The 24,276-nt window shown below is 56.6% G+C and overlaps 1 protein-coding gene across 2 annotated transcripts in view; it reads left to right on the top strand.

Annotated features, from left to right (window-relative positions):
- Positions 1–24,256, top strand: part of DOK4 (docking protein 4) — a 36,581-nt gene extending 12,325 nt beyond the window's left edge. For both annotated transcript variants that reach the window (XM_073564888.1, XM_073564889.1), the window contains exons 5-7: positions 23,628–23,766; positions 23,838–23,958; positions 24,046–24,256. In XM_073564888.1, the coding sequence (XP_073420989.1) occupies positions 23,628–23,766; positions 23,838–23,958; positions 24,046–24,125 (340 nt within the window). In that variant the 3' untranslated portion in view covers positions 24,126–24,256. The remainder of the gene's footprint in view (positions 1–23,627; positions 23,767–23,837; positions 23,959–24,045) is intronic.
- The last annotated feature ends 20 nt before the right edge of the window (positions 24,257–24,276 follow it).

The raw sequence follows: 24,276 nt of genomic DNA, 5'->3' as shown, positions 1-24,276 counted from the left end.
AGTTCCCGACCCCCATGGGGTGCAGATAGAGGAGTTCCCGACCCCCATGGTGTGCAGATAGAGGAGTTCCCGACCCCCATGTGGTGCAGATAGAGGAGTTCCCGACCCCCATGGGGTGCAGATAGAGGAGTTCCCGACCCCCATGGGGTGCAGATAGAGGAGTTCCCGACCCCCATGGGGTGCAGATAGAAGAGTTCCCGACCCCCTGGTGGGGTGCAGATAGAGGAGTTCCCGACCCCCATGGTGTGCAGATAGAGGAGTTCCCGCCCCCCCTGGGGTGCAGATAGAGGAGTTCCTGACCCCCATGGGGTGCAGATAGAGGAGTTCCTGACCCCCCTGGGGTGCAGATAGAGGAGTTCCCGACCCCCTGGTGGGGTGCAGATAGAGGAGTTCCCCACCCCCATGGTGTGCAGATAGAGGAGTTCCCGACCCCCATGGGGTGCAGATAGAGGAGTTCCCGACCCCCATGGGGTGCAGATAGAGGAGTTCCCGACCCCCATGGGGTGCAGATAGAGGAGTTCCTGACCCCCATGGGGTGCAGATAGAGGAGTTCCCGACCCCCTGGTGGGGTGCAGATAGAGGAGTTCCCGACCCCCATGGGGTGCAGATAGAGGAGTTCCTGACCCCCATGGGGTGCAGATAGAGGAGTTCCCGACCCCCCTGGGGTGCAGATAGAGGAGTTCCCCACCCCCATGGGGTGCAGATAGAGGAGTTCCCGACCCCCATGGGGTGCAGATAGAGGAGTTCCCGACCCCCATGGGGTGCAGATAGAGGAGTTCCCGACCCCCATGGGGTGCAGATAGAGGAGTTCCCGACCCCCTGGGGTGCAGATAGAGGAGTTCCCCACCCCCATGGTGTGCAGATAGAGGAGTTCCCGACCCCCATGTGGTGCAGATAGAGGAGTTCCCGACCCCCATGTGGTGCAGATAGAGGAGTTCCCGACCCCCCTGGGGTGCAGATAGAGGAGTTCCCGACCCCCCTGGGGTGCAGATAGAGGAGTTCCCGACCCCCATGGGGTGCAGATAGAGGAGTTCCCGACCCCCATGGGGTGCAGATAGAGGAGTTCCCGACCCCCATGGGGTGCAGATAGAGGAGTTCCCGACCCCCATGGGGTGCAGATAGAGGAGTTCCTGACCCCCATGGGGTGCAGATAGAGGAGTTCCTGACCCCCCTGGGGTGCAGATAGAGGAGTTCCCCACCCCCATGGGGTGCAGATAGAGGCGTTCCCGACCCCCATGGGATGCAGATAGAGGAGTTCCCGACCCCCCTGGGGTGCAGATAGAGGAGTTCCCGACCCCCCTGGGGTGCAGATAGAGGAGTTCCTGACCCCCCTGGGGTGCAGATAGAGGAGTTCCCGACCCCCCTGGGGTGCAGATAGAGGAGTTCCCGACCCCCCTGGGGTGCAGATAGAGGAGTTCCCGACCCCCCTGGGGTGCAGATAGAGGAGTTCCCGACCCCCTGGTGGGGTGCAGATGAGTTCCCCACCCCCATGGTGTGCAGATAGAGGAGTTCCCGACCCCCATGGGATGCAGATAGAGGAGTTCCCGACCCCCATGGGATGCAGATAGAGGAGTTCCCGACCCCCCTGGGGTGCAGATAGAGGAGTTCCCGACCCCCCTGGGGTGCAGATAGAGGAGTTCCCGACCCCCCTGGGGTGCAGATAGAGGAGTTCCCGACCCCCCTGGTGTGCAGATAGAGGAGTTCCCGACCCCCATGGGGTGCAGATAGAGGAGTTCCTGACCCCCATGGGGTGCAGATAGAGGAGTTCCCGACCCCCCTGGGGTGCAGATAGAGGAGTTCCCGACCCCCTGGTGGGGTGCAGATGAGTTCCCCACCCCCATGGTGTGCAGATAGAGGAGTTCCCGACCCCCCTGGTGTGCAGATAGAGGAGTTCCCGACCCCCATGGGGTGCAGATAGAGGAGTTCCTGACCCCCATGGTGTGCAGATAGAGGAGTTCCCGACCCCCCTGGTGTGCAGATAGAGGAGTTCCTGACCCCCATGGGGTGCAGATAGAGGAGTTCCCGACCCCCATGGGGTGCAGATAGAGGAGTTCCCGACCCCCTGGTGGGGTGCAGATGAGTTCCCCACCCCCATGGTGTGCAGATAGAGGAGTTCCCGACCCCCATGGTGTGCAGATAGAGGAGTTCCTGACCCCCCTGGGGTGCAGATAGAGGAGTTCCCGACCCCCATGGTGTACAGATAGAGGAGTTCCTGACCCCCCTGGGGTGCAGATAGAGGAGTTCCTGACCCCCCTGGGGTGCAGATAGAGGAGTTCCCGACCCCCATGGGGTGCAGATAGAGGAGTTCCCGACCCCCATGGGGTGCAGATAGAGGAGTTCCCGACCCCCATGGGGTGCAGATAGAGGAGTTCCCGACCCCCATGGGGTGCAGATAGAGGAGTTCCTGACCCCCATGGGGTGCAGATAGAGGAGTTCCTGACCCCCCTGGGGTGCAGATAGAGGAGTTCCCCACCCCCATGGGGTGCAGATAGAGGCGTTCCCGACCCCCATGGGATGCAGATAGAGGAGTTCCCGACCCCCCTGGGGTGCAGATAGAGGAGTTCCCGACCCCCCTGGGGTGCAGATAGAGGAGTTCCTGACCCCCCTGGGGTGCAGATAGAGGAGTTCCCGACCCCCCTGGGGTGCAGATAGAGGAGTTCCCGACCCCCCTGGGGTGCAGATAGAGGAGTTCCCGACCCCCATGGGGTGCAGATAGAGGAGTTCCCGACCCCCTGGTGGGGTGCAGATGAGTTCCCCACCCCCATGGTGTGCAGATAGAGGAGTTCCCGACCCCCATGGGATGCAGATAGAGGAGTTCCCGACCCCCATGGGATGCAGATAGAGGAGTTCCCGACCCCCCTGGGGTGCAGATAGAGGAGTTCCCGACCCCCCTGGGGTGCAGATAGAGGAGTTCCCGACCCCCCTGGGGTGCAGATAGAGGAGTTCCCGACCCCCCTGGTGTGCAGATAGAGGAGTTCCCGACCCCCATGGGGTGCAGATAGAGGAGTTCCTGACCCCCATGGGGTGCAGATAGAGGAGTTCCCGACCCCCCTGGGGTGCAGATAGAGGAGTTCCCGACCCCCTGGTGGGGTGCAGATGAGTTCCCCACCCCCATGGTGTGCAGATAGAGGAGTTCCCGACCCCCCTGGTGTGCAGATAGAGGAGTTCCCGACCCCCATGGGGTGCAGATAGAGGAGTTCCTGACCCCCATGGTGTGCAGATAGAGGAGTTCCCGACCCCCCTGGTGTGCAGATAGAGGAGTTCCTGACCCCCATGGGGTGCAGATAGAGGAGTTCCCGACCCCCATGGGGTGCAGATAGAGGAGTTCCCGACCCCCTGGTGGGGTGCAGATGAGTTCCCCACCCCCATGGTGTGCAGATAGAGGAGTTCCCGACCCCCATGGTGTGCAGATAGAGGAGTTCCTGACCCCCCTGGGGTGCAGATAGAGGAGTTCCCGACCCCCATGGTGTGCAGATAGAGGAGTTCCTGACCCCCCTGGGGTGCAGATAGAGGAGTTCCCGACCCCCATGGGGTGCAGATAGAGGAGTTCCCGACCCCCCTGGGGTGCAGATAGAGGAGTTCCTGACCCCCCTGGGGTGCAGATAGAGGAGTTCCCGACCCCCCTGGGGTGCAGATAGAGGAGTTCCTGACCCCCCTGGGGTGCAGATAGAGGAGTTCCCGACCCCCATGGGGTGCAGATAGAGGAGTTCCCGACCCCCATGGGGTGCAGATAGAGGAGTTCCTGACCCCCATGGTGTGCAGATAGAGGAGTTCCCGACCCCCCTGGTGTGCAGATAGAGGAGTTCCTGACCCCCATGGGGTGCAGATAGAGGAGTTCCCGACCCCCATGGGGTGCAGATAGAGGAGTTCCCGACCCCCTGGTGGGGTGCAGATGAGTTCCCCACCCCCATGGTGTGCAGATAGAGGAGTTCCCGACCCCCATGGGGTGCAGATAGAGGAGTTCCTGACCCCCATGGGGTGCAGATAGAGGAGTTCCCGACCCCCATGGGGTGCAGATAGAGGAGTTCCCGACCCCCTGGTGGGGTGCAGATGAGTTCCCCACCCCCATGGTGTGCAGATAGAGGAGTTCCCGACCCCCATGGTGTGCAGATAGAGGAGTTCCTGACCCCCCTGGGGTGCAGATAGAGGAGTTCCCGACCCCCTGGTGGGGTGCAGATGAGTTCCCCACCCTCATGGTGTGCAGATAGAGGAGTTCCCGACCCCCATGGTGTGCAGATAGAGGAGTTCCCGACCCCCCTGGGGTGCAGATAGAGGAGTTCCCGACCCCCCTGGGGTGCAGATAGAGGAGTTCCCGACCCCCATGGGGTGCAGATAGAGGAGTTCCCGACCCCCATGGGGTGCAGATAGAGGAGTTCCCGACCCCCCTGGGGTGCAGATAGAGGAGTTCCCGACCCCCTGGTGGGGTGCAGATGAGTTCCCCACCCCCATGGTGTGCAGATAGAGGAGTTCCCGACCCCCATGGTGTGCAGATAGAGGAGTTCCCGACCCCCCTGGGGTGCAGATAGAGGAGTTCCTGACCCCCCTGGGGTGCAGATAGAGGAGTTCCCGACCCCCTGGTGGGGTGCAGATGAGTTCCCCACCCTCATGGTGTGCAGATAGACGAGTTCCCGACCCCCATGGTGTGCAGATAGAGGAGTTCCCGACCCCCCTGGGGTGCAGATAGAGGAGTTCCCGACCCCCCTGGGGTGCAGATAGAGGAGTTCCCGACCCCCATGGGGTGCAGATAGAGGAGTTCCCGACCCCCATGGGGTGCAGATAGAGGAGTTCCCGACCCCCCTGGGGTGCACATAGAGGAGTTCCCGACCCCCATGGGGTGCAGATAGAGGAGTTCCCGACCCCCATGGGGTGCAGATAGAGGAGTTCCCGACCCCCATGTGGTGCAGATAGAGGAGTTCCCGACCCCCATGGGGTGCAGATAGAGGAGTTCCCGACCCCCATGGGGTGCAGATAGAGGAGTTCCCGACCCCCTGGGGTGCAGATAGAGGAGTTCCTGACCCCCATGGGGTGCAGATAGAGGAGTTCCCGACCCCCATGGGGTGCAGATAGAGGAGTTCCCGACCCCCATGGGGTGCAGATAGAGGAGTTCCTGACCCCCATGGTGTGCAGATAGAGGAGTTCCCGACCCCCCTGGGGTGCAGATAGAGGAGTTCCCGACCCCCATGGTGTGCAGATAGAGGAGTTCCCGACCCCCCTGGGGTGCAGATAGAGGAGTTCCCGACCCCCCTGGGGTGCAGATAGAGGAGTTCCCGACCCCCCTGGGGTGCAGATAGAGGAGTTCCCCACCCCCATGGGGTGCAGATAGAGGAGTTCCCGACCCCCCTGGGGTGCAGATAGAGGAGTTCCCGACCCCCCTGGGGTGCAGATAGAGGAGTTCCTGACCCCCCTGGGGTGCAGATAGAGGAGTTCCCCACCCCCATGGTGTGCAGATAGAGGAGTTCCTGACCCCCCTGGGGTGCAGATAGAGGAGTTCCCGACCCCCCTGGGGTGCAGATAGAGGAGTTCCCGACCCCCCTGGGGTGCAGATAGAGGAGTTCCCGACCCCCCTGGGGTGCAGATAGAGGAGTTCCTGACCCCCCTGGGGTGCAGATAGAGGAGTTCCTGACCCCCCTGGGGTGCAGATAGAGGAGTTCCCGACCCCCATGGGGTGCAGATAGAGGAGTTCCTGACCCCCCTGGGGTGCAGATAGAGAAGTTCCCGACCCCCATGGGGTGCAGATAGAGGAGTTCCCCACCCCCATGGGGTGCAGATAGAGGAGTTCCCGACCCCCCTGGGGTGCAGATAGAGGAGTTCCCGACCCCCATGGTGTGCAGATAGAGGAGTTCCCGACCCCCCTGGGGTGCAGATAGAGGAGTTCCAGACCCCCCTGGGGTGCAGATAGAGGAGTTCCCGACCCCCCTGGGGTGCAGATAGAGGAGTTCCCGACCCCCCTGGGGTGCAGATAGAGGAGTTCCCGACCCCCTGGGGTGCAGATAGAGGAGTTCCTGACCCCCCTGGGGTGCAGATAGAGGAGTTCCTGACCCCCCTGGGGTGCAGATAGAGGAGTTCCCGACCCCCTGGGGTGCAGATAGAGGAGTTCCTGACCCCCCTGGGGTGCAGATAGAGGAGTTCCTGACCCCCCTGGGGTGCAGATAGAGGAGTTCCCGACCCCCATGGGGTGCAGATAGAGGAGTTCCTGACCCCCCTGGGGTGCAGATAGAGAAGTTCCCGACCCCCATGGTGTGCAGATAGAGGAGTTCCTGACCCCCATGGGGTGCAGATAGAGGAGTTCCCGACCCCCCTGGGGTGCAGATAGAGGAGTTCCCGACCCCCATGGTGTGCAGATAGAGGAGTTCCCGACCCCCCTGGGGTGCAGATAGAGGAGTTCCCGACCCCCCTGGGGTGCAGATAGAGGAGTTCCAGACCCCCCTGGGGTGCAGATAGAGGAGTTCCCGACCCCCATGGGGTGCAGATAGAGGAGTTCCCGACCCCCATGGTGTGCAGATAGAGGAGTTCCCGACCCCCCTGGGGTGCAGATAGAGGAGTTCCCGACCCCCCTGGGGTGCAGATAGAGGAGTTCCCGACCCCCCTGGGGTGCAGATAGAGGAGTTCCCGACCCCCCTGGGGTGCAGATAGAGGAGTTCCCGACCCCCTGGGGTGCAGATAGAGGAGTTCCTGACCCCCCTGGGGTGCAGATAGAGGAGTTCCTGACCCCCCTGGGGTGCAGATAGAGGAGTTCCTGACCCCCCTGGGGTGCAGATAGAGGAGTTCCTGACCCCCCTGGGGTGCAGATAGAGGAGTTCCTGACCCCCATGGGGTGCAGATAGAGGAGTTCCCGACCCCCCTGGGGTGCAGATAGAGGAGTTCCTGACCCCCCTGGGGTGCAGATAGAGGAGTTCCTGACCCCCCTGGGGTGCAGATAGAGGAGTTCCTGACCCCCATGTGGTGCAGATAGAGGAGTTCCCGACCCCCATGGGGTGCAGATAGAGGAGTTCCCGACCCCCCTGGGGTGCAGATAGAGGAGTTCCTGACCCCCCTGGGGTGCCGATAGAGGAGTTCCTGACCCCCCTGGGGTGCAGATAGAGGAGTTCCCGACCCCCCCTGGGGTGCAGATAGAGGAGTTCCTGACCCCCCTGGGGTGCAGATAGAGGAGTTCCTGACCCCCCTGGGGTGCAGATAGAGGAGTTCCTGACCCCCCTGGGGTGCAGATAGAGGAGTTCCTGACCCCCCTGGGGTGCAGATAGAGGAGTTCCTGACCCCCCTGGGGTGCAGATAGGGGAGTTCCTGACCCCCCTGGGGTGCAGATAGAGGAGTTCCTGACCCCCCTGGGGTGCAGATAGAGGAGTTCCCGACCCCATGGGGTGCAGATAGAGGAGTTCCTGACCCCCCTGGGGTGCAGATAGAGGAGTTCCTGACCCCCCTGGGGTGCAGATAGAGGAGTTCCTGACCCCCCTGGGGTGCAGATAGAGGAGTTCCTGACCCCCATGGGGTGCAGATAGAGGAGTTCCCGACCCCCCTGGGGTGCAGATAGAGGAGTTCCTGACCCCCCTGGGGTGCAGATAGAGGAGTTCCCGACCCCCCTGGGGTGCAGATAGAGGAGTTCCTGACCCCCCTGGGGTGCAGATAGAGGAGTTCCCGACCCCCCTGGTGTGCAGATAGAGGAGTTCCCGACCCCCATGGGGTGCAGATAGAGGAGTTCCTGACCCCCTGGGGTGCAGATAGAGGAGTTCCCGACCCCCCTGGGGTGCAGATAAAGGAGTTCATGACCCCCCTGGGGTGCAGATAGAGGAGTTCCTGACCCCCCTGGGGTGCAGATAGAGGAGTTCCTGACCCCCCTGGGGTGCAGATAGAGGAGTTCCTGACCCCCCTGGGGTGCAGATAGAGGAGTTCCTGACCCCCCTGGGGTGCAGATAGGGGAGTTCCTGACCCCCCTGGGGTGCAGATAGAGGAGTTCCTGACCCCCCTGGGGTGCAGATAGAGGAGTTCCCGACCCCCCTGGGGTGCAGATAGAGGAGTTCCTGACCCCCCTGGGGTGCAGATAGAGGAGTTCCTGACCCCCCTGGGGTGCAGATAGAGGAGTTCCCGACCCCCCTGGGGTGCAGATAGAGGAGTTCCTGACCCCCCTGGGGTGCAGATAGAGGAGTTCCCGACCCCCCTGGGGTGCAGATAGAGGAATTCCTGACCCCCCTGGGGTGCAGATAGAGGAGTTCCTGACCCCCCTGGGGTGCAGATAGAGGAGTTCCCGACCCCATGGGGTGCAGATAGAGGAGTTCCTGACCTCCCTGGGGTGCAGATAGAGGAGTTCCTGAACCCCCTGGGGTGCAGATAGAGGAGTTCCCGACCCCCCTGGGGTGCAGATAGAGGAGTTCCTGACCCCCATGGGGTGCAGATAGAGGAGTTCCTGACCCCCCTGGGGTGCAGATAGAGGAGTTCCTGACCCCCCTGGGGTGCAGATAGAGGAGTTCCCGACCCCCCTGGGGTGCAGATAGAGGAGTTCCTGACCCCCATGGGGTGCAGATAGAGGAGTTCCTGACCCCCCTGGGGTGCAGATAGAGGAGTTCCCGACCCCCATGGGGTGCAGATAGAGGAGTTCCTGACCCCCCTGGGGTGCAGATAGAGGAGTTCCTGACCCCCCTGGGGTGCAGATAGAGGAGTTCCTGACCCCCCTGGGGTGCAGATAGAGGAGTTCCAGTAGTGTTTTCATTTTTTCCTCTTCTTCCATGAGCCGTAATGTTTCCTATTTTCCCGTCGACATACGGGTGTGAAGACTTTATTTTTGCAGGGTGAGTTGCACTTTTGGATGACGCCGTCCATTGTATCCCGTCGTTTTTTGCTTTTCCTTGACTTTGTGCACCAACAGCTCCGTGTGATCGCGGTGACACCACTCTGGGGGAGACGCGATGTTGTAATCACTTATTATTACAAGCAAAGCTGCGGCTGAAGCTTCTTCCCCCATTTACAGTCTGGCGAATAATGAATGTTGGGTTCTGATAGATCGGACTCTTTCGTGTCCATACGTGTAGCTTTTATTTTTATTGGGGGGGTAATTTCAACTCTTATATTTTTTAAAACCTTTATTTTTCACTTCTCCCTGTATTTGTTTTTCCATCAGGTTCCCTCGTCCGATCACTAACACTGTATACAGTATATGTCCCGGCGCTGCCGTATGGGTGGTCCTGCAGTATATGCCCCCGCGCTGCCGTATGGGTGGTCCTGCAGTATATGCCCCCGCGCTGCCGTATGGGTGGTCCTACGGTATATGCCCCGGCGCTGCCGTATGGGTGGTCCTGCATTATATGCCCCGGCGCTGCCGTATGGGTGGTCCTGCAGTATATGCCACCGCGCTGCCGTATGGGTGGTCCTACGGTATATGCCCCGGCGCTGCCGTATGGGTGGTCCTGCATTATATGCCCCGGCGCTGCCGTATGGGTGGTCCTGCAGTATATGCCCCCGCGCTGCCGTATGGGTGGTCCTGCAGTATATGCCCCCGCGCTGCCGTATGGGTGGTCCTACGGTATATGCCCCGGCGCTGCCGTATGGGTGGTCCTGCATTATATGCCCCGGCGCTGCCGTATGGGTGGTCCTGCAGTATATGCCCCACTGCTGCCGTATGGGTGGTCCTGCAGAATATGCCACCGCGCTGCCGTATGGGTGGTCCTGCATTATATGCCCCGGCGCTGCCGTATGGGTGGTCCTGCAGTATATGCCCCACTGCTGCCGTATGGGTGGTCCTGCAGTATATGCCACCGCGCTGCCGTATGGGTGGTCCTACGGTATATGCCCCGGCACTGCCGTATGGGTGGTCCTGCATTATATGCCCCGGCGCTGCCGTATGAGTGGTCCTGCAGTATATGCCCCGGTGCTGCCGTATGGGTGGTCCTACAGTATATGCCCCGGTGCTGCCGTATGGGTGGTCCTACAGTATATGCCCCGGTGCTGCCGTATGGGTGGTCCTACAGTATATGCCCCGGCGCTGCCGTATGAGTGGTCCTGCAGTATATGCCCCACTGCTGCCGTATGGGTGGTCCTGCAGAATATGCCTCGGCGCTGCCGTATGGGTGGTCCTACAGTATATGCCCCGCTGCTGCCGTATGGGTGGTCCTGCAGTATATGCCCCGGTGCTGCCGTATGGGTGGTCCTGCAGTATATCCCCCACTGCTGCCGTATGGGTGGTCGTACAGTATATGCCCCGGCGCTGCCGTATGGGTGGTCCTACAGTATATGCCCCGGCGCTGCCGTACGGGTGGTCCTACAGTATATGCCTCGGCGCTGCCGTATGGGTGGTCCTACAGTATATGCCCCACTGCTGCCGTATGGGTGGTCCTACAGTATATGCCTCAGTGCTGCCGTATGGGTGGTCCTACAGTATATGCCCAACTGCTGCCGTATGGGTGGTCCTGCATTATATGCCCCAGTGCTGCCGTATGGGTGGTCCTGCAGTATATGCTCCGGCGCTGCCGTATGGGTGGTCCTACAGTATATGCCCCGGCGCTGCCGTATGGGTGGTCCTACAGTATATGCCCCGGCGCTGCCGTATGGGTGGTCCTACAGTATATGCCCCGGCGCTGCCGTATGGGTGGTCCTACAGTATATGCCTTGGCGCTTCCGTATGGGTGGTCCTGCAGTATATGGCTAGGCGCTGCCGTATGGGCGGTCCTACAGTATATGCCTCAGTGCTGCTGTATGGGTGGTCCTGCAGTATATGCCCCACTGCTGCCGTATGGGTGGTCCTGCATTATATGCCCTGGCGCTGCCGTATGGGTAGTCCTACAGTATATGCCCCGGCGCTGCCGTATGGGTGGTCCTACAGTATATGCCCCACTGCTGCCGTATGGGTGGTCCTGCAGCATATGCCCCACTGCTGCCGTATGGGTGGTCCTGCATTATATGCCCTGGCGCTGCCGTATGGGTAGTCCTGCAGTATATGCCCCGGCGCTGCCGTATGGGTGGTCCTACAGTATATGCCCCACTGCTGCCGTATGGGTGGTCCTGCAGCATATGCCGCGGCGCTGCCGTATGGGTGGTCCTACAGTATATCCCCCACTGCTGCCGTATGGGTGGTCATACAGTATATGCCCCACTGCTGCCATATGGGTGGTCCTGCATTAAATGCCCCGACGCTGCCATATGGGTGGTCCTGCAGTATATGCCCCGGCGCAGCCGTATGGTTGGTCCTACAGTATATGCCCCACTGCTGCCGTACGGGTGGTCCTACAGTATATGCCCCGGCGCTGCCGTATGGGTGGTCCTACAGTATATGCCTCGGCGCTGCTGTGTCGTCCTGCAGTATATGTCCATGTGCTTCTGTATGCGACGTCCTGCAGTATATGTCCATGTGCTGCTGTATGTGACGTCCTGCAGTATATGCCCCGGCTCTGCCGTATGCGACGTCCTGCAGTATATGTCCATGTGCTGCTGTATGCGACGTCCTGCAGTATATGTCCATGTGCTGCTGTATGCGACGTCCTGCAGTATATGTCCATGTGCTGCTGTATGCGACGTCCTGCAGTATATGTCCATGTGCTGCTGTATGCGACGTCCTGCAGTATATGTCCATGTGCTGCTGTATGCGATGTCCTGCAGTATATGTCCATGTGCTGCTGTATGCGACGTCCTGCAGTATATGTCCATGTGCTGCTGTATGCGACGTCCTGCAGTATATGTCCATGTGCTGCTGTATGCGACGTCCTGCAGTATATGTCCATGTGCTGCTGTATGCGATGTCCTGCAGTATATGTCCATGTGCTGCTGTATGCGACGTCCTGCAGTATATGTCCATGTGCTGCTGTATGCGACGTCCTGCAGTATATGTCCATGTGCTGCTGTATGCGACGTCCTGCAGTATATGTCCATGTGCTGCCGTATGCGACGTCCTGCAGTATATGTCCATGTGCTGCTGTATGCGACGTCCTGCAGTATATGTCCATGTGCTGCTGTATGCGACGTCCTGCAGTATATGTCCATGTGCTGCTGTATGCGACGTCCTGCAGTATATGTCCATGTGCTGCCGTATGCGATGTCCTGCAGTATATGTCCATGTGCTGCCGTATGCGACGTCCTGCAGTATATGTCCATGTGCTGCTGTATGCGACGTCCTGCAGTATATGTCCATGTGCTGCTGTATGCGACGTCCTGCAGTATATGTCCATGTGCTGCTGTATGTGACGTCCTGCAGTATATGTCCATGTGCTGCTGTATGTGACGTCCTGCAGTATATGCCTCGGTGCTGCTGTATGCGACGTCCTGCAGTATATGTCCATGTGCTGCTGTATGCGACGTCCTGCAGTATATGTCCATGTGCTGCTGTATGCGACGTCCTGCAGTATATGTCCATGTGCTGCTGTATGCGACGTCCTGCAGTATATGTCCATGTGCTGCTGTATGCGACGTCCTGCAGTATATGTCCATGTGCTGCTGTATGCGACGTCCTGCAGTATATGTCCATGTGCTGCTGTATGCGACGTCCTGCAGTATATGTCCATGTGCTGCTGTATGCGACGTCCTGCAGTATATGTCCATGTGCTGCTGTATGTGACGTCCTGCAGTATATGTCCATGTGCTGCTGTATGCGACGTCCTGCAGTATATGCCTCGGTGCTGCTGTGTCGTCCTGCAGTATATGCCTCGGTGCTGCTGTGTCGTCCTGCAGTATATGTCCATGTGCTGCTGTATGCGATGTCCTGCAGTATATGTCCATGTGCTGCTGTATGTGACGTCCTGCAGTATATGTCCATGTGCTGCTGTATGCGACGTCCTGCAGTATATGTCCATGTGCTGCTGTATGCGACGTCCTGCAGTATATGTCCATGTGCTGCTGTATGCGACGTCCTGCAGTATATGTCCATGTGCTGCTGTATGCGACGTCCTGCAGTATATGTCCATGTGCTGCTGTATGCGACGTCCTGCAGTATATGTCCATGTGCTTCTGTATGCGACGTCCTGCAGTATATGTCCATGTGCTGCTGTATGCGACGTCCTGCAGTATATGTCCATGTGCTGCTGTATGCGACGTCCTGCAGTATATGTCCATGTGCTGCTGTATGCGACGTCCTGCAGTATATGTCCATGTGCTGCTGTATGCAACGTCCTGCAGTATATGCCTCGGTGCTGCTGTATGCGACGTCCTGCAGTATATGTCCATGTGCTGCTGTATGCAACGTCCTGCAGTATATGCCTCGGTGCTGCTGTGTCGTCCTGCAGTATATGCCTCGGTGCTGCTGTGTCGTCCTGCAGTATATGCCTCGGTGCTGCTGTGTCGTCCTGCAGTATATGCCTCGGTGCTGCTGTGTCGTCCTGCAGTATATGCCTCGGTGCTGCTGTGTCGTCCTGCAGTATATGCCTCGGTGCTGCTGTGTCGTCCTGCAGTATATGCCTCGGTGCTGCTGTGTCGTCCTGCAGTATATGCCTCGGTGCTGCTGTGTCGTCCTGCAGTATATGCCTCGGTGCTGCTGTGTCGTCCTGCAGTATATGTCCATGTGCTGCTGTATGCGACGTCCTGCAGTATATGTCCATGTGCTGCTGTATGCGACGTCCTGCAGTATATGTCCATGTGCTGCTGTATGCGACGTCCTGCAGTATATGTCCATGTGCTGCTGTATGCGACGTCCTGCAGTATATGTCCATGTGCTGCTGTATGTGACGTCCTGCAGTATATGTCCATGTGCTGCTGTATGCGACGTCCTGCAGTATATGTCCATGTGCTGCTGTATGCGACGTCCTGCAGTATATGTCCATGTGCTGCTGTGTCGTCCTGCAGTATATGTCCATGTGCTGCTGTATGCGACGTCCTGCAGTATATGTCCATGTGCTGCTGTATGTGACGTCCTGCAGTATATGTCCATGTGCTGCTGTATGTGACGTCCTGCAGTATATGTCCATGTGCTGCTGTATGCGACGTCCTGCAGTATATGTCCATGTGCTGCTGTATGTGACGTCCTGCAGTATATGTCCATGTGCTGCTGTATGCGACGTCCTGCAGTATATGTCCATGTGCTGCCGTATGCGACGTCCTGCAGTATATGTCCATGTGCTGCTGTATGCGACGTCCTGCAGTATATGCCTCGGTGCTGCTGTATGCGACGTCCTGCAGTATATACCTCGGTGCTGCTGTATGCGACGTCCTGCAGTATATGCCTCGGTGCTGCTGTGTCGTCCTGCAGTATATGCCTCGGCGCTGCTGTGTCGTCCTGCAGTATATGCCTCGGTGCTGCTGTGTCGTCCTGCAGTATATGTCCATGTGCTTCTGTATGCGACGTCCTGCAGTATATGTCCATGTGCTGCTGTATGCGACGTCCTGCAGTATATGTCCATGTGCTGCTGTATGCGACGTCCTGCAGTATATGTCCATGTGCTGCTGTATGCAACGTCCTGCAGTATATGCCTCGGTGCTGCTGTATGCGACGTCCTGCAGTATATGTCCATGTGCTGCTGTATGCAACGTCCTGCAGTATATGCCTCGGTGCTGCTGTGTCGTCCTGCAGTATATGCCTCGGTGCTGCTGTGTCGTCCTGCAGTATATGCCTCGGTGCTGCTGTGTCGTCCTGCAGTATATGCCTCGGTGCTGCTGTGTCGTCCTGCAGTATATGCCTCGGTGCTGCTGTGTCGTCCTGCAGTATATGCCTCGGTGCTGCTGTGTCGTCCTGCAGTATATACCTCGGTGCTGCTGTATGCGACGTCCTGCAGTATATGCCTCGGTGCTGCTGTGTCGTCCTGCAGTATATGCCTCGGTGCTGCTGTGTCGTCCTGCAGTATATGCCTCGGTGCTGCTGTGTCGTCCTGCAGTATATGCCTCGGTGCTGCTGTGTCGTCCTGCAGTATATACCTCGGTGCTGCTGTATGCGACGTCCTGCAGTATATGCCTCGGTGCTGCTGTGTCGTCCTGCAGTATATGCCTCGGTGCTGCTGTGTCGTCCTGCAGTATATGTCCATGTGCTGCTGTATGCGACGTCCTGCAGTATATGTCCATGTGCTGCTGTATGTGACGTCCTGCAGTATATGTCCATGTGCTGCTGTATGTGACGTCCTGCAGTATATGTCCATGTGCTGCTGTATGTGACGTCCTGCAGTATATGTCCATGTGCTGCTGTATGCGACGTCCTGCAGTATATGTCCATGTGCTGCTGTATGCGACGTCCTGCAGTATATGTCCATGTGCTGCTGTATGTGACGTCCTGCAGTATATGTCCATGTGCTGCTGTATGCGACGTCCTGCAGTATATGTCCATGTGCTGCTGTATGCAACGTCCTGCAGTATATGCCTCGGTGCTGCTGTGTCGTCCTGCAGTATATGCCTCGGTGCTGCTGTGTCGTCCTGCAGTATATGCCTCGGTGCTGCTGTGTCGTCCTGCAGTATATGCCTCGGTGCTGCTGTGTCGTCCTGCAGTATATGCCTCGGTGCTGCTGTGACGTCCTGCAGTATATGCCTCGGTGCTGCTGTGTCGTCCTGCAGTATATGTCCATGTGCTGCTGTATGCGACGTCCTGCAGTATATGTCCATGTGCTGCTGTATGCAACGTCCTGCAGTATATGTCCATGTGCTGCTGTATGTGACGTCCTGCAGTATATGTCCATGTGCTGCTGTATGCAACGTCCTGCAGTATATGTCCATGTGCTGCTGTATGCGACGTCCTGCAGTATATGTCCATGTGCTGCTGTATGCGACGTCCTGCAGTATATGTCCATGTGCTGCTGTATGCGACGTCCTGCAGTATATGTCCATGTGCTGCTGTATGTGACGTCCTGCAGTATATGTCCATGTGCTGCTGTATGTGACGTCCTGCAGTATATGTCCATGTGCTGCTGTATGCGACGTCCTGCAGTATATGTCCATGTGCTGCTGTATGCAACGTCCTGCAGTATATGTCCATGTGCTGCTGTATGTGACGTCCTGCAGTATATGTCCATGTGCTGCTGTATGCGACGTCCTGCAGTATATGTCCATGTGCTGCTGTATGCGACGTCCTGCAGTATATGTCCATGTGCTGCTGTATGCGACGTCCTGCAGTATATGTCCATGTGCTGCTGTATGTGACGTCCTGCAGTATATGTCCATTTGCTGCTGTATGCGACGTCCTGCAGTATATGTCCATGTGCTGCTGTATGTGACGTCCTGCAGTATATGTCCATGTGCTGCTGTATGCGACGTCCTGCAGTATATGTCCATGTGCTGCTGTATGTGACGTCCTGCAGTATACGCCCATTGTAAGCTTGTGAGCAGGGCCCTCGTTCCTCTTGGTATCTGTTATGATCTATGTGATTATTGTTATGCTGTAATGTCTATTGTCTGTACAAGTTCCCTCTGAAATGTAAAGTGCTGCGGAATATGTCGGCGCTATAGAAATAACATTTATTATTATTATACGCCCCGGTGCTGCCGTATATGCCCCGGCTCTGCTGTATGCGGCGTCCCGCAGTGTAGCTGGGCGGGATCTGTTCCATGCGTGATGTCCTGCCCTTCTCGCTGGTTGCAGGATAGTGTAGTATGAAGCTTGGGGTCACAGTGCAGAGACCTCACTGGTGACTGCAGTTGGCAGCACAGATTCCGGCACTCGCCGCTGTGCGGCTCATTGGTGCTAGAGATCTGGGAAGAGCCGTCATCATCATGGCTGCAGCACTCCGATCACAGTAATTACACCGCTCAGCAGACAGTGTCGTATGTTAGGATTAGATCCAGGGTTCTATGGATCACACGGCTCAGCGGAGCCGTCATGTCTTTGGAGTTGCAGCACTTGGATCACAGTAATCACCAGTGAGCGCTCTCCCGTCCGGGCACCAGTGCTGCCTTCATGCAGTGAGCCCCGCACCTCGGAGCCCGCGCAGGTGATGAGGCTGAGCACTGCTTGGCGTCTGGACGCTGTCAAGTCTTCTTACCTTACGTGTAACCAACCCACAAAGCAGCTCCTGTGTAATCACCAACCAATGACGTCCCCGATGGAGACAAGTCCAGAGACGCTGCAGCATCTCCTGTGTAATCACCGACCAATGACGTCCCCGATGGAGACAAGTCCGGAGATGCTGCCAGCATCTTCTGTGTAATCACCGACCAATGACGTCCCCGATGGAGACAAGTCAAGAGACGCTGCCAGCATCTTCTGTGTAATCACCGACCAATGACGTCCCCGATAGAGACAAGTCCGGAGACGCTGCCAGCATCTTCTGTGTAATCACCGACCAATGACGTCCCCGATGGAGACAAGTCCGGAGACGCTGCCAGCATCTTCTGTGTAATCACCGACCAATGACGTCCCCGATGGAGACAAGTCCGGAGACGCTGCCAGCATCTTCTGTGTAATCACCGACCAATGACGTCCCCGATGGAGACAAGTCCAGAGACGCTGCCAGCATCTTCTGTGTAATCACCGACCAATGACGTCCCCGATGGAGACAAGTCCGGAGACGCTGCCAGCATCTTCTGTGTAATCACCGACCAATGACGTCCCCGATGGAGACAAGTCCGGAGATGCTGCCAGCATCTTCTGTGTGATCACCAACCAATGACGTCCCCGATGGAGACAAGTCCAGAGATGCTGCCAGCATCTTCTGTGTGATCACCAACCAATGACGTCCCCGATGGAGACAAGTCCGGAGATGCTGCCAGCATCTTCTGTGTGATCACCAACCAATGACGTCCCCGATGGAGACAAGTCCGGAGATGCTGCCAGCATCTTCTGTGTGATCACCAACCAATGACGTCCCCGATGGAGACAAGTCCAGAGACGCTGCCAGCATCTTCTGTGTAATCACCGACCAATGACGTCCCCGATGGAGACAAGTCCAGAGACACTGCCAGCATCTTCTGTGTAATCACCGACCAATGACGTCCCCGATGGAGACAAGTCCGGAGATGCTGCAGCATCTCCTGTGTAATCACCGACCAATGACGTCCCCGATGGAGACAAGTCCGGAGACGCTGCCAGCATCTTCTGTGTAATCACCGACCAATGACGTCCCCGATGGAGACAAGTCCGGAGACGCTGCCAGCATTTTCTGTGTAATCACCGACCAATGACGTCCCCGATGGAGACAAGTCCGGAGATGCTGCCAGCATCTTCTGTGTAATCACCGACCAATGACGTCCCCGATGGAGACAAGTCCAGAGACGCTGCCAGCATCTTCTGTGTAATCACCAACCACTGACGTCCCCGATGGAGACAAGTCCGGAGATGCTGCCAGCATCTTCTGTGTGATCACCAACCAATGACGTCCCCGATGGAGACAAGTCCGGAGACGCTGCCAGCATCTTCTGTGTGATCACCAACCAATGACGTCCCCGATGGAGACAAGTCCGGAGATGCTGCCAGCATCTTCTGTGTGATCACCAACCAATGACGTCCCCGATGGAGACAAGTCCGGAGACGCTGCCAGCATCTTCTGTGTGATCACCAACCAATGACGTCCCCGATGGAGACAAGTCCGGAGATGCTGCCAGCATCTTCTGTGTGATCACCAACCACTGACGTCCCCGATGGAGACAAGTCCGGAGATGCTGCCAGCATCTTCTGTGTAATCACCAACCAATGACGTCCCCGATGGAGACAAGTCCGGAGATGCTGCCAGCATCTTCTGTGTGATCACCAACCACTGACGTCCCCGATGGAGACAAGTCCGGAGATGCTGCCAGCATCTTCTGTGTAATCACCAACCACTGACGTCCCCGATGGAGACAAGTCCGGAGATGCTGCCAGCATCTTCTGTGTAATCACCAACCAATGACGTCCCCGATGGAGACAAGTCCGGAGACGCTGCCAGCATTTTCTGTGTAATCACCGACCAATGACGTCCCCGATGGAGACAAGTCCAGAGACGCTGCCAGCATCTTCTGTGTAATCACCAACCACTGACGTCCCCGATGGAGACAAGTCCGGAGATGCTGCCAGCATCTTCTGTGTGATCACCAACCAATGACGTCCCAGATGGAGACAAGTCCGGAGATGCTGCCAGCATCTTCTGTGTGATCACCAACCAATGACGTCCCCGATGGAGACAAGTCCGGAGACGCTGCCAGCATCTTCTGTGTGATCACCAACCAATGACGTCCCCGATGGAGACAAGTCCGGAGACGCTGCCAGCATCTTCTGTGTAATCACCGACCAATGACGTCCCCGATGGAGACAAGTCCAGAGACGCTGCCAGCATCTTCTGTGTAATCACCGACCAATGACGTCCCCGATGGAGACAAGTCCGGAGACGCTGCCAGCATCTTCTGTGTAATCACCGACCAATGACGTCCCCGATGGAGACAAGTCCGGAGACGCTGCCAGCATCTTCTGTGTAATCACCGACCAATGACGTCCCCGATGGAGACAAGTACGGAGACGCTGCCAGCATCTTCTGTGTAATCACCGACCAATGACGTCCCCGATGGAGACAAGTCCGGAGACGCTGCCAGCATCTTCTGTGTAATCACCGACCAATGACGTCCCCGATGGAGACAAGTACGGAGACGCTGCCAGCATCTTCTGTGTAATCACCAACCAATGACATCCCCGATGGAGACAAGTCCAGAGACGCTGCCAGCATCTTCTGTGTGATCACCAACCAATGACGTCCCCGATGGAGACAAGTCCGGAGATGCTGCCAGCAGCTCCTGTGTAATCACCAACCAATGACGTCCCCGATGGAGACAAGTCCGGAGACGCTGCCAGCATCTTCTATGTAATCACCAACCAACGACGTCCCTGATGGAGACAAGTCCAGAGATGCTGCCGACAGCTCCTATGTAATCACCAACCAATGACGTCTCCAATGTGCTCGATGGAGAGAAGACAAAAGGCGCTGCAGCCATGAGAACAGATTTAGGTCACTCATGCGCTTACAGTAGTGCAAGGAGCATGCAGCCTGAGGGTGTCGTGTGGGAAACCTGCTCCTGCCCATATACTTGTTTTTCAAATAGTTACTATTAGTTTTATACTGTATGTCCCATTAGATGATACCGATATACTGTGTGACAATACATTGGTGCTGCACGGAGGCAGGAGGGGGGTGCGGTGCTGCACGGAGGCAGGAGGGGGGTGCGGTGCTGCACGGAGGCAGGAGGGGGGTGCGGTGCTGCACGGAGGCAGGAGGGGGGTGCCGCACGGAGGCAGGAGGGGGGTGCCGCACGGAGGCAGGAGGGGGGGGGAGCGGTGCTGCACGGAGGCAGGAGGGGGGTGCTGCACGGAGGCAGGGGGGGGGAGCGGTGCTGCACGGAGGCAGGAGGGGAGCGGTGCTGCACGGAGGCAGGAGGGGGGGAGCGGTGCTGCACGGAGGCAGGAGGGGGGGAGCGGTGCTGCACGGAGGCAGGAGGGGGGGAGCGGTGCTGCACGAAGGCAGGAGGGGGGGAACGGTGCTGCACGAAGGCAGGAGGGGGGGAACGGTGCTGCACGGAGGCAGGAGGGGGGTGCTGCACGGAGGCAGGAGGGGGGGAGCGGTGCTGCACGAAGGCAGGAGGGGGGGAACGGTGCTGCACGGAGGCAGGAGGGGGGGAGCGGTGCTGCATGGAGGCAGGAGGGGGGGAGCGGTGCTGCACGGAGGCAGGAGGGGGGGAACGGTGCTGCACGGAGGCAGGAGGGGGGGAACGGTGCTGCACGGAGGCAGGAGGGGAGCGGTGCTGCACGGAGGCAGGAGGGGGGGAGCGGTGCTGCACGGAGGCAGGAGGGGGGAGCGGTGCTGCACGGAGGCAGGAGGGGGGGAACGGTGCTGCACGGAGGCAGGAGGGGGGGAGCGGTGCTGCACGGAGGCAGGAGGGGAGATGCGATGCTGCACGGAGGCAAGAGGGGGGTGCGATACTGCACAGAGGCAGGAGAGGGGTGCGATGCTGCACGGAGGCAGGAGGGGGGTGCGATGCTGCATGGAGGCAGGAGAGATGCTGCACAGAGGCAGGAGGGGAGTGAGATGCTGCACAGAGGCAGGAGAGATGCTGCACGGAGGCAGGGGGGTGCGATGATGCACGGAGGCAGGAGGGGGGTGAGATGCTGCACAGAATCATAGAGTTGGAAGGGACCTCCTGGGCCATCTGGTCCAACCCCCTGCTCAAAGCAGGATTCGCTAAATCATCCCAGTCAGATGTCTGTCCAGCCTCTGTTTGAAGACTTCCATTGAAGGAGAACTCACCACTTCTCGTGGCAGCCTGTTCCACTCATTGATCACTCTAACTGTCAAAAAGTTTTTTCTAATATCTAATCTGTGTCTCCTCCCATTCAGTTTCATCCCATTGCTTCTAGTCTTTCCTTGTGCAAATGAGAATAAAGTTGATCCTTCTACAATGTGACAGCCCTTTAGATATTTGTAGACAGCTATTAAGTCTCCTCTCAGTCTTCTCTTCTGCAAGCTAAACATTCCCAAATCCTGCAACCTTTCCTCATAAGACAGGGTTTGCAGACCGGTCACCATTCTGGTCGCTCTTTTCTGAAATTGCTCCAGTTTGTTGATGTCTTTTTTTAAAATGTGGCGCCCAAAACTGGACACAATATTCCAGATGAGGTCTGACCAAAGAGGAGTAGAGGGAAATAATGACTTCACGTGATCTAGACTGTATGCTTCTGTTAATACATCCTAGAATTGCATTTGCCTTTTTTGCTGCTGCATCACACTGTTGACTCATATTCAGTCTGTGATCTATTAGTATACCCAAGCCTTTTTCACATGTGCTGTCACTTAGCCCTATTCCTCCCATTCTGTATATGCTTTTTTCATTTTTATTGCCCAGATGTAGTACTTTGCATTTCTCCCTGTTAAAAACCATTCTGTTAGTTGCTGCCCACTTCTCCAGTTTATTTAAATCTTTTTGAATCCTCTCTCTCTTCTCTAGTATTAGCTATCCCTCCTAGCTTTGTGTCATCAGCAAATTTTATCAGTTTACCCTCAATTCCTTCATCTAAATCGTTGATAAAGATGTTGAACAATACAGGGCCCAGGACAGAGCCCTGTGGTACCCCACTTGAGACATTCTTCCAACTGGAGGTGCAGCCATTTACGACCACTCTTTGGGTCCGATCACTAAGCCAGCTATGAATCCACCTAACAGTTGCCTTGTCCATTCCATACTTAGTCATTTTTTCAATAAGGATTGTATGAGAGACTTTGTCAAATGCTTTGCTGAAGTCAAGATATACTATATCTACAGCATTTCCTTGATCCACCCAATCAGTGATTCCGTCATAGAAGGAAATTAAGTTAGTCTGACATGACTTATTAGTTACAAACCCATGCTGACTCTGTTTAATCACTTCATTCTTATCCAGGTACTGACATACATGTTGTTTAATAATTTGTTCAAAGATCTTTCCTGGTATAGAAGTCAGACTCACCGGCCTATAGTTGCCTGGGTCCACCTTCTTCGCCTTTTTGAAGATAGGACCAACATTTGCTCTTCTCCAGTCTTCTGGCACTTCTCCTGTTCTCCAAGAATTTTCAAAGATTATGGAGAGGGGTTCAAAAATTTCTTCTGCTATCTCCTTCAGTACTCTGGGGTGTAATTCATCTGGACCTGGAGACTTGAATTCATTTAGGTTAGCTAAGTGTTTCCTCACTATCTTTCTGTTTATAGATATCCTGGATTCTTCTATTCCCTTAATAGGACAGTGAAGAACAGTTGATATTACATTTCCTTTCTGAGAGAAAACAGATGCAAAATAGGAATTTAAAAGTTTGCAGCCTTCTCAACATCCTGTCTTACCATTTCATCATTTTCATCCTGTAAAAATCCTATAGCATCTTTGACTTTTCTTTTACTTTTGACATATCCCCAAAATCCTTTATTATTGCTTTTGACATCTCTTGCAAGCCTCAATTGTCAGCTTTATAAAATCTGATTTGTGCCCTGCAGGTTCTGCAGATAGCATTATATTCTTCTTTAGATATGCCTCCCTCTTTCCATTTTCTAAACATTTTTTTCTTCCTTTTTAGCATGTGCTTAAGTTCTGTGTTCATCCATCCTGGTTTCCTTAAATGCTTCCTATTCTTCCCTCTTTTCGGAATTGTTAACAATTGTGCTTTGAGAATTTCATTTTTCAAGATTTCCCATCCTTCCTGGACATTTTTGTCTTTAAGGATATCCAGCCATTGGATCCCTCCAATTCTCTTTCTGAATCCCTTACAATCTGCCTTTCTGAAATCTAACCTTGACGTCTGAGTCTTCACAGGTCTTCCTCCTCTAGTTATCCAAGGCAGGTGAGATGCTGCACGGAGGCAGGAGGGGGGGGAGTGGGATCAGTGGCACCCACTCTTGCTCAGAATTGTCTTGTACTTATAGTTTCAGGGTGTGTGGGATCAGCGGCGCCTGCCTTTTCTCCTAATTGTCTTGTCCCTCTGTTTTTAGGGTGTGTGGGATCAGCGGCGCCTGCCTTTTCTCCTAATTGTCTTGTCCCTCTGTTTTCAGGGTGTGTGGGATCAGCGGCGCCTGCCTTTTCTCCTAATTGTCCCTCTGTTTTCAGGGTGTGTGGGATCAGCGGCGCCTGCCTTTTCTCCTAATTGTCCCTCTGTTTTCAGGGTGTGTGGGATCAGCGGCGCCTGCCTTTTCTCCTAATTGTCCCTCTGTTTTCAGGGTGTGTGGGATCAGCGGCGCCTGCCTTTTCTCCTAATTGTCCCTCTGTTTTCAGGGTGTGTGGGATCAGCGGCGCCTGCCTTTTCTGCTAATTGTCCCTCTGTTTTCAGGGTGTGTGGGATCAGCGAGGGCCTCTACACCTTCCAGACGCACCAGGGACAGCACATCTATGAGCGCGTGCACACAGCCGTACTGGCTCTGGCTGAGCAGCACAAGAGTCTCCTCCTCGAGATGGAAAAGAATTCCAGAGTGAGTATCAGCCCTTTCTCCGGCGGCGGCCGTCCGGCTCGCTTTTACCATCTTGTGGTGTTTCTCCTCAGCTTCTACACAAGGAAGCAGAGAACGTGCCTCACCCAGGAACCAGCGCCTCCATGCTGCCCCGCAGCGCCTACTGGCACCACATCACCAGCGGCCACAGCAGCACAGAGTCTTCCAGCAGCCGTAAGTGAGCAGATGCAATTACTGTCCTGGTGGAGACACCGCTCCGCGGCAGCGCGTGGCAGGTCCTGATGACCATTTCTTTTCCAGGACCTCACAGTGGAAGAGATTCTGATCCGATCACAAGGAGGCCATTTCCTAGGAAACTGCCCACGTCCGCCTCACAGTGACCAAACCTGCCTCCATGTGGGCCGACAGGCATTCCAGGACTATGGTGACAAGCGATGTCAGGCTGCCACGGCCGGAGGGAGGGCAGGTGGAGAAAACCAGTTTTGCACTATAAACATGAAGCTGAACCGTTTGCTGTACTGTGGTCTATTC

Source organism: Dendrobates tinctorius, unplaced genomic scaffold (assembly GCF_039654945.1).
Source record: "Dendrobates tinctorius isolate UK_male_01 unplaced genomic scaffold, ASM3965494v1 ptg000499l, whole genome shotgun sequence".
Taxonomy (NCBI): domain Eukaryota; kingdom Metazoa; phylum Chordata; class Amphibia; order Anura; family Dendrobatidae; genus Dendrobates; species Dendrobates tinctorius.
Note: the sequence above shows the minus strand (reverse complement) of the source record. Positions and strands in the feature narration are given on the sequence as shown.